Source organism: Nicotiana tomentosiformis, chromosome 11 (assembly GCF_000390325.3).
Source record: "Nicotiana tomentosiformis chromosome 11, ASM39032v3, whole genome shotgun sequence".
Taxonomy (NCBI): Eukaryota; Viridiplantae; Streptophyta; class Magnoliopsida; order Solanales; family Solanaceae; genus Nicotiana; species Nicotiana tomentosiformis.
In genome coordinates this window covers 44,990,947-45,002,058 of record NC_090822.1, presented here as the reverse complement: position 1 = coordinate 45,002,058, position 11,112 = coordinate 44,990,947, and the positions used below count along the sequence as shown (strand labels likewise).

Here is an 11,112-nt window from a genome sequence, read left to right as displayed (position 1 = left end):
ATGAGTTTCGGGTGCTAAAACTAAAATTTCGCAATTGTTGATTTTTTGGTGCAACAATTCCGAAAATAATGGTTATGTCCTTGAGTTCGTCCATAAATTCCAGACTTCCTTTAAAGCTTCAAAACATCTTATCTCTCTCATTTTAAGGCCAAATTGAGTGATTCATAAGGCTATCTTGGGTGAAATTGGAAGGATTATGTTGGGCTTGTCAAATGTATATTTTGGGATAATCTATTATCTAATTTGGGCTAGGATAGCTGAGGTATCTTTTTAAATTATTTCGGGATTTAGTCACTTTTTCTCACAAAGTTTTAGAGCTCGGAAAGAGGTAATTTTTAAAGGATTTTCATCTACTTCATTGGCGTAAGTATATCTAACTCGAATTTATGATTATAATATAAATCTATCATTGATTTTGGCTCCAAATAAAGAATCTTAGAGAAGAAAAGCGAGTTTTGGCTTGAAAGATAAGAAAGTGTATTTTGGGCTTTGAACATCGATTTGAACTTGAATTTGAAAATTAATCATATATTTGAACTCGGCAAGTTATGGATTATCAACATTTGGTATTGGTTTCGGATTTTGGGCACACAAGCTCAAAATTTTGACGAGCGCAAAACACACACTTAAATATGCTCGCTAGTCGAATATAGTATAATATAATATTGTATCCACATGGATTGGACTGGAATAGTATTTTCGTAGTTTATAGCTTGATTGCTATCCAGTATGATCAACAATTAAGATTTGTGTGATTAAAACTAAAATTTACTAAGAGTCTAAACTATTGACGAATGACAATCGAAACAAGAGTAAGCAAAGAAGATATCAATGGGAGAAAATAAGGGTTGATTGGATAGGTGCAAGATACATATCTGGGATTTAATGGAACCGACGAAACTCCATTCCAGAATCGTCTTCATAAAGCTACGACTACCATCAAAATCCTAAGACTTAAGCTCCCATTTTAGGGACTAAGTGTCCCAAAATACTCCGAAACCAAAAACAAGACCTCCTGGTAAGTCACATAAGCATAAAAACGATGCGGGGGAAACAGTAAATAGAGGATCAGGGCCATAAATTTCAAAACGACCGGCCGGGTCGTTACATCCTCCCCCTCTTAAAATAATCGTTTGTCCTTGAACGAGTATAGAGACATACCTGAAGTGGTGAAAAGATGAGGATAATGGCTGCGCATATCCTGCTCGGTCTCCCAAGTCGCCTCCTCGACCAGCTGTCCCCTCCACTAAACTTTCACGGAAGTAATGTAATTTGACCTCAGCTTCCGAACATGCATGTCCAATATAGCCACTGGCTCCTCAACGTAGGATAGATCCTTGTCCAATTGGACTGAGCTGAAATCCAACACATGAGACGGATCACCGTGATACCTCCGGAGCATCGAAACATGAAATACCGAATGAACTCCTGCTAGGCTGGGAGGTAAGGCAAGCTCATAAGCAACCTCCCCAACTCGCCGCAACACCTCAAAGGGGCCAATAAACCTTGGGCTCAGCTTTCCCCTCTTTCCGAACCTCATAACGCCCTTCATAGGCGAAACCCGAAGCAGGACCCGCTCTCCAACCATGAATGCAACTTGGCAAACCTTCCGGTTCGCATTGGTCTTCTGTCTAGACTGGGCTGTGTGAAGTCTATCCTGAATCACCTTCACCTTCTCCAAGGCATCCTGAACCAAGTCTGTACCCAATAATCTGGCCTCGTCCGGCTCGAATCAACCCACTATGGACCGACACTGCCTACCATACAAAGCCTCATACGGTGCCATCTGAATGTTGGACTGATAACCATTGTTGTAGACAAACTCCGCAAGTGGCAAGAACTGATCCCAAGAACCTCCAAACTCCATCACACACGCACAGAGCATATCCTTAAGAATTTGAATAGTGCACTCGGACTGCGCGTCCATATAAGGGTGAAAAGTTGTGCTCAACTCCACCCGAGTACCCAACTCCTGCTCTACGGCTCTCCTGAACCGCGATGTAAATTGCGTGCCCAGATATGTTAGATACCGGTACGCAATGAAGTCTGACAATCTCACGAATGTAAATTCGAGCCAGCTGCTTGGAAGAATAGGTAGTCATCTCAGGAATGAAATGAGCTAACTTGGTCAGCCTGTCCATAATCACCCAAACCGCATCAAACTTCTGTTGAGTCCGTGAGAGTCCAACAACGAAGTCCATAGTGATCCGCTCCCATTTCCACTCCGAAATCTCTATCTTCTGAAGCAACACACCCAGTCGTTAATGCTCATACTTCACCTGCTAGCAATTTAGACATCTAGCAATATACTCTACTATGACCTTCTTCACCCTCCTCCACCAATAATGCTGCCTCAGGTCCTGATACATCTTCGTGGCACCCTGATGAATGGAGTACTGTGAGCTGTGAGCCTTCTGCAGAATCAACTCATGCAAGCCGTCCACATTGGGCACACATAACCTAACCTGCATCCTCAATGTACCATCCTCCCCAATAGTGACCTCCTTAGCATCATCGTGCTGGACCGTGACCTTAAGGACAATCAGATGGGGGTCATCATACTGACGCTCCCTGATACGATCATAAAGAGAAGACCGAGAGACCACATAATACAATACTCGACTCAGCTCAGAAATATCCAATCTCACAAACTGGATAGCTAAGGCCTGAACATCTAATGCCATTGGCCTCTCTGTTACTAGTAGATATGCTAAACTCCCCAAACTCTCTACCCCATGACTCAAGGCATCGGCCACCACATTGGCCATCCCAGGGTGGTACAAAATGGTGATATCATAATCCTTAAGTAGCTCCAACCACTTCCATTGATGCAAGTTAAGATCTTTTTGCTTAAACAAATGTTGCAAACTCCGATGATCGGTATAAATCTCAGAAGGAACACCGTACAAATAATGCCTCCAAATCTTCAAGGCATGAACAATAGCTGCTAACACAAGGTAGTGGATAGGATAGTTCTTTTCATGCACCTTCAGCTATCTGGATGCGTAGGCAATCACCCTACTGTCCTGCATCAACACCGCGCCAAGACCAATCCGTGATGCATCACAATATACAGTATAAGACACCGAACTTGTAGGCAATACCAATAATGGGGCTGTAGTCAAAATTATCTTGAGCTTTTGAAAGCTATCCTTACATTCCTCTGTCCACAAGAATGGAGCACCCTTCTGGGTCAGCCTGGTCATAGGTGCTGCAATAGACGAGAAACCCTCTACAAATCGACGGTAATACCCCGCCAAACCAAGAAAACTCTAGATATCTGTAGCTGAGGACGGTCTGGGCCAACTCTGCACTTCTTCAATCTTCTTCGGATCCACCTTGATCCCCTCACTCGACACAATATGACCCAAAAATGCCACGGAATCTTACCAGAACTCATATTTTGAGAACTTTGCATACAACTTCTTTTCTCTCAAAGTCTGAAGCACTGTCCTTAGGTGTTGCTCATGATCCTCCCGAGTCCGGGAATACCCTAGAATGTCATCAATGAATACGATGATGAAAGAATTAATATAGGGCTGGAACACACTATGCATCAAGTGCATAAAGGCTGCTGGGCCATTGGTCAGCCCAAATGACATCACAAGGAACTTGTAATGGCCATACCAAGTCCTGAAAGCAATCTTCGGGATATCGGGCTCCCGAATCTTCAACTGATGATAACTTGATTGCAAGTCAATCTTGGAAAACACTTTGGCACCCTGTAACTTATCAAATAGGTCATCAATACGAGGCAAAGGATACATGTTCTTCACTGTGACTTTGTTCAACTGGCGATAATCAATACACATACGCATAGAACCATCCTTTTTTCTTCACAAACAATACAGGAGAACCCCAAGGTGGCACACTGGGCCGAATGAAGCCCTTATCAAGCAACTCCTGCAACTGCTCCTTTAACTCAAGAGGATTCATACGGTATGGAGGAATAGAGATGGGCTGAGTGCCCGGCAATAAATCAATGCCAAAATCAATATTTCTATCAGGTGGCATGCTCGGAAGTTCAGCTGGGAACACATTTGGAAAGTCCCTCACTACTGGAACTGACTCAACTGTAGGGGTATCAATACTGACATCTCTCACACAAGCTAGATGCGTGTCACACCCCTTCTCAACCATTCGTTGAGCTTTAAGAAAAGAAATAACTCTGTTAGGAGTATACTCTAAGGTACCTCTCCACTCTAATGTGGTAAACGTGGCATAGCCAGTGTCACGGCCTTAGCGTGACAATCAAGAATAGCATAATGGGGCGACAACCAGTCCATTCCCAAAATAATATCAAAGTCCATCATGCTGAGCAATAATAAATCAGCTCTGGTCTCAAAACCACTAAGAGCAATCAAACATGACCGATACACGCGGTCGACAATAAGAGAATCTCCCACAGGAGTAGACAGATAAACAAGGGAACTCAAAGAATCCAGAGATACGCCCAAATACGGGGCAAAATAAGAGGACACATAAGAATATATAGAGCCTGGGTCAAATAATATAGACTCATCTCTATGACAGACTGAAGCAATACCTGTAATGACAAAATAAGAAGTGACTGCCTCTGTACGAGCAGGAAGGGCATAATATCTAGCCTGGCCTGGCCTCCCCCTCTACCTCTACCTCTCTGACCTCCACCTCGAGCTGGCTGAGCAGGTGGGGTAGCAGTTGGTGCTGGAATCATGGCCTGAGGACCCGGTGGAGCATGTTGTGACTGAGAAGTCTATGGAGGTGCACCCCTCCTAAGTCTGGAGCAAATCCTCACCACATGGAGAGTGTCGCCACACTCTAAACAACCTCGCTTCTGACGTGGCTGTGGGAACTGTACGGTACGGGTACCCTGAGACCCATGAACACCTAAAACACTGTGCGAAACCTGAAACGTAAACTGAATTGGCTGACCCACAAAACCTCTACCATGTCGTACCCTACCTCCAAAATAAGGACCAGTTGATTTCCCTGGTCTATGAGGTCTCCTTGCCTCCCTTTACTCTCTCTCCTGACCTCGCTTGTTCTCTCTCTCCTGGACCTACCTGTCCTCTACCCGGCGAGTGATCCCTACCACCTGCTGAAATGGGATCATAGGATGTGCCTCCATGACACCTGGGACCTGACCAGCGTGAACTCACTGCTATGGAGTACCGGCGACGGGAGTCTGTGTTCCTCCCCCGGACTGAGATGTGGCAGGAGCAAGTGGAATGAATCCAGCCTGAGCTAAGGTGCTGAACATGCTCAAAAACTAGGCTAGAGTCTCCTGGAGGGCTGCTGCAGAAACAGGTACCTCAGGTATCTACCCAACAGCTGGAGCTACTGGGGGATCCTCTGTAGCAGCTCATGCGGGTGCCCTGATTGCACCACGTGGACGTCCTCGACCTCTACCGTTATCTCTGCCTCTAGCGACACCTGCTCCAGGAGCAGCGTCATCGATAACTACAGTTCTTGTCCTCACCATCTGTGAGAGAATAGAATATAGAAGTTCAGAATTTTTGAAGTCAACAATTTTCGCACGACAAGAAATCAAAGTAGTGAAATTTTCCTAACAGTTCCATAGCCTCCCGAAGATAAGTACAGATGTCTCCGTACCGATCCGCGAGAATCTAATAAACCGGCTTGTGATTCATGACTCCTATAAACCTAGAGCTCTGATACCAACTTGTCACGACCCAATTTCTCCCTCCGTGAACCGCCGTGATGGCACCTAGTCTCTCCGATTAGTAAGCCTAACACTTTGCGAAAATGAAACAAAAGCATGAACATTAACTACTAACAGTAACAAATATCTAATAAGAAACTGAATGCCACTTGGCATATACAATTATCACCTCTGAAAAAGTACGAAAAAAATTCCCAAAACCCGAAAACCCGCAAGTCACAAGCTACTAAGAAGTCTTAACTCTTCTATACATCATTTCTATAGAAGGAAAGAAAAATGAACATAGGGGGATAGAGGGGGACTCCGAGGATCTGCGGGCGCGGGCAGATGCACCTTGAAGTCTCCCATAAGCGGCAGCAACTGCAACTAGTGATAAGGCTGGTAAGATGAACCTGGATCTACACACGAAAAATATGTGCAGGAAAGGGCGTGAGTACACCACAACGGTACCCAGTATGTGCCAAGCCTAACCTCGGTCGAGTAGTGGCGAGATCAGGTCAGGGCCCTACTGGTATAAATATAATGAAATAAAACAAAATGAAATACAACAGTAAAAAATAAATATGGAAATCTAACAGGAATAGAATCAATAAAAGACAACAGCTCATAACACAGTGATAATAACAAGGGATCTCCCAAGATACCGTCCCGTAGTCCCAAATGTAAATGTGCAGGGGGATCTACCGGAATACCGTTCTGTAGTCCCAAAGTAAATATGCAAGACAGAGGGATCTACCGGAATACCGTTTCGTAGTCCCAAAGTAAATATGCAGAACAGGGGAATCTACCGGAATATCGTTCCGTAGTCCCAAAGTAAATATGCAGAATGGGGGATCTACCAGAATACTATTCTGTAGTCCCAAAGTAAATATATAGAACGGGGGGGAGGGGGGATCTATCGGAATACCGTTCCGTAGTCCCAAAGTAAATATGCAGTGCAACCAACCGAAATAACAGTTACAGCAAGAAATCCTATAGTTTAGACTAAGTTCAAGTCAAGGAAAGCACGTAATTTCACTAAACATGCTGCACAGAGTTCAAATAGGCAGTTAAACAAATAGGCATGTTATTCTAGTCTAAACAGGATAGTTACATATGCTAGTGTGTTTCAAATAAGGAGAAAACATTTTATGACTTAGTGAAAAGGGGAGTTTTACAACAAATATCCCGTGTACGTACTCGTCACCTCACGTACACGGCACTCACATATCAAACAGTACCAAATCCTAAGGAGAGTTTCCCCACGCAAGGTTAGGCAAGCCACTTACCTCGAACCAAGCTCAATCAATCAGTCACAATGCCTTTCCAACGAATATCCGCCTCCGAGTGGCCCAAATCTAGCCAAAATCAATTACATAGCATAAATATAACTACAAGAAACTAATCTAGCTAATGAAATCAAAGCTAACCCAAGAAATTGAAAAATCGCTCAAAAAGCCTCCTCGGGACCACGTCTTGGAATCGGGTAAAAGTCACAAAATACGAACACCCTTTCACTCACGAGTCTAACCATACCAAATTCACTCATATACTAAAATCTCGATCAAAACCCCAAAATTTGGTCTAAGAACTTTTCTCAAATTTTCCCAGTTTTCACCCCAAATTCGAAATTAAATGATAAAATTAATGATAGATTAGTGGGTTATAACCATAAAAGAGTTAGGAATCATTACCCAATGACTTCCTCTGAAAATCTTTCGAAATTCCGTCTTCTACCGAGCTCCCAATTTAATTTTGTGATATGAACTCAAAACCCTCGTTTTTGAACTTTAAATTCTGCCCAGGTATGCCCTTCTTCGCGAATGCGGTCAAAGCCTCGCGTTCACGAAGCACAAGCTGCTTCAGACCAAAATATACTTATCGCGAACGCGATGGACTGGTTGCAAACTTGAAGCTCAACTAACCTGACCCCACGCGAATGCGGGACACTCATCGCGAACATGTAAGCTATCATGCTCGGAAACCATCTGACTGTTGACTCTACGCGAACGCAAGGTCCTTATCGCGAACACGTAGCCTTAGTGTTCCATGCCTTCGCGAACGCCGAAACGACGTCGCGAATGCAAAGAACAACCTCAGCTTCCTTTCCCAGATGCTCTATGCGATCGCGAGACCTCTCTCGCGAACGCGATAAAGGATTGTCTACAACAAAAACACCATAAATTTGCTATCTTTCAAGTCCAAAACCAAGTCCGTTAAGCACCCGAAACTTACCCGAGGACCCTGGGACCTCAACCAAATATACTAACCAATCCTAAAACACCATACGAACTTAGTCGGGCCCTCAAATCACATCAAACAAAGCTAAAATCGCGAGTCACCCTCCAATTCAAACTTAGAGAACTTGAAACTTCAAAATTCTACAACCGATGCCGAAACCTATCAAACCACGTCCGATTGACACCAAATTTTGCACACAAGTCATAATCAACACTACTGACCTACTCCAGCTTCCAAAATTGGAATCCGATCCCGATATCAAAAATTCCACTACCGGCCCAAAACTTTAAAAATTCGACTTTCACCATTTCAAGCGTAAATGAGCTATAGAGCTCTAACACACAATCCGGACACGCTCCTAAGCCCAAAATCACCCAACGGAGCTAACGGAATAGACAAAACTCTATTTCGGAGTCGTCTTCACACAGCTCTGACTACGGTCAAAATCCTAAGACTTAAGCTCCCGTTTTAGGGACTAAGTGTCCCAAATCATTCCGAAACCAAAAACAAGACCTCCCGGCAAGTCACATAAGCAGAAAAAAGATGTGGGGGAAACAGTAAATAGGGGATCGGGGCTTTTACTTTCAAAACGACCGGCCGGGTCGTTACATCCTCCCTCTTCCAAAATAATTATTTGTCCTCGAACGAGTATAGAGACATACCTGAAGTGGTGAAAAGATGAGGATAACGGATGCACATATCCTGCTCGGTCTCCAAAGTTGCCACCTCGACTGGATGTCCCCTCCACTAAACCTTCACAGAAGCAATATTCGTAGACCTCAGCTTCCGAACCTGCCTGTCAAAAATAGTCACTGGATCCTCAATGTAGGATAGATCCTTGTCCAACTGGACTGGGCTGAAATCCAACACATGAGACGGATCGTCGTGATACCACCGGAGCATCGAAACATGAAATACCGGATGAACTCCTGCTAGGATGGGAGGTAAGGCAAGCTTATAAGCAACCTCTCCAACTCGCCGCAACACCTCAAAGAGGCCAATAAACCTTGGGCTTAGCTTGCCCCTCTTTCCGAACCTCATAATGCCCTTCATAGGCGAAACCCGAAGCAGGACCCGCTCTCCAACCATGAATGCAACGTCGCGAACCTTTCGGTCTGCATAGCTCTTCTGTCTAGACTGGGCTGTGTGAAATCTATCCTGAATCACCTTCACCTTCTCCAAGACATCCTGAACCAAGTTTGTACCCAATAATCTGGCCTCGCCCGGCTCAAATCAACCCACTGGGGACCGACACCGCCTACCATACAAAGCCTCATACGGTGCTGTCTGAATGCTTGACTGATAACTGTTGTTGTAGGCAAACTTCGCAAGTGGAAAGAACTGATCGCAAGAACCTCCAAACTCCATCACACACGCACGGAGCATATCCTCAAGAATTTGAATAGTGCGCTCGGACTGCCCATCCGTCTAAGGGTGAAACAACCCAACTCCTGTTGTATGGCTCTCCAGAACCGCGATGTAAACTGCGTGCCTCGGTCAGAGATAATAGATACAGGTATGCCAGGAAGTATGACAATCTCACTAATATAAATTCGAGCCAGCTGCTCGGAAGAATAGGTAGTCATCACAGGAATGAAATGAGCTGACTTGGTAAACCTGTCCCAATCACCTAAACCGTATTAAACTTTCGCTAAGTCTGTGGGAGTCCAACAACGAAGTCCATAGTGATCTGCTCCCATTTTCACTCCGGAATCTCTATCTTCTAAAGCAACCCACCCGGTCGCTGATGCTTATACTTCAACTGCTGGCATTTTAGACATCTAGCCACATACTCTACTATGTCCTTCTTCATCCTCCTCCAACAATAATTTTGTCTCAGGTCTTGATACATTTTTGCGGCACCTAGATGAATGGAGTACCACGAGCTATGAGCCTCCTGGAGAATCAACTCACGCAAACCATCCACATTGGACACACATAACCTTCCATGTATCCTCAATGCACCATCCTCCCCAATGGTGACCTCCTTAGCATCACCGTGTTGGACCGTGTCCTTAAGTACAAGATGATAGGGGGTCATCATACTGACGCTCCCTGATACGAACATAAAGAGAAGACCAAGAGACCACACAAGCCAATACTCAACTCGGCTCAGAAATATCTAATCTCACAAACTGGTTGGCTAAGGCCTGAACATCCAACGCCAATGGCCTCTCTGCTGCTGGTAGATATGCTAAACTCCCAAAACTCTCTGCCCGATAACTCAAGGCATCGGCCACCACATTGGCCTTTCCAGGGTGGTACAGAATGGTGATGTCATAATCCTTAAGTAGCTCCAACCACCTCCGCTGACGCAAGTTAAGATCTTTTTGCTTAAACAGATGCTGCAAAAACAGATGCTGCAAACTCCGATGATCGGTGTAAATCTCACAAGGAACACCGTACAAATAATGCCGCCAAATCTTCAAGGCATGAACAATAGCTGCTAACTCAATGTCGTGGATAGGATAGTTCTTTTCATGCACCTTCAGCTATCTGGATGCGTAGGCAATCACCCTACTGTCCTGCATTAATACCGCGCCAAGACCAATCTGCGATGCATCACAATATACAGTATAAGACCCCAAAATTGTTGGCAATACCAATACTGGGGATGTAGTCAAAGTTGTCTTGAGCTTCTGAAAGCTCTCCTCACATTCCTCTATCCACCTGTATGGAGCACCCTTCTGGGTCATCCTGGTCATAGGTGCTGCAATAGACGAGAAACCCTCTACAAATCAATGGTAATACCCCGCCAAACCAAGAAAACTCCGGATCTCTGTAGCTGAGGACGGTCTGGGCCAACTCTGCACTGCTTTAATCTTCTTCGGATCCACCTTGATCCCCTCAATCGACACAATATGACCCAAAAATGCCACGGAATCTTACCAGAACTCACATTTTGAGAACTTTGCATACAACTTCTTTTCTCTCAAAGTCTGAAGCACTGTCATGGGGTGCTGCTCATGATCCTCCCGAGTCGGGGAATACACTAGAATGTCATCAATGAATACGATGACGAAAGAATCAATATAGGGCCGGAACACACTATGCATCAAGTGCATAAAGGCTGTTGGGGCATTGGTCAGCCCAAATGACATCACAAGGAACTCGTAATGGCCATACCGACTCCTAAAAGTAGTCTTTGGGATATCTGGCTCCCGAATCTTCAACTGATTATAACTTGATCGCAAGTCAGTCTTAGAAAACACTTTGGCACCTTGTAA

General features: G+C 44.6%; 1 protein-coding gene across 1 annotated transcript; it reads right to left on the bottom strand.

The window, feature by feature from the left end:
* Window positions 1-2,282: 2,282 nt before the first annotated feature.
* On the bottom strand, window positions 2,283-2,768 carry LOC138901361 (uncharacterized). Its single transcript, XM_070189116.1, has one exon. The coding sequence runs from the start codon at window positions 2,766-2,768 to the stop codon at window positions 2,283-2,285; it is 486 nt and encodes a 161-aa protein (XP_070045217.1).
* Window positions 2,769-11,112: the final 8,344 nt, after the last annotated feature.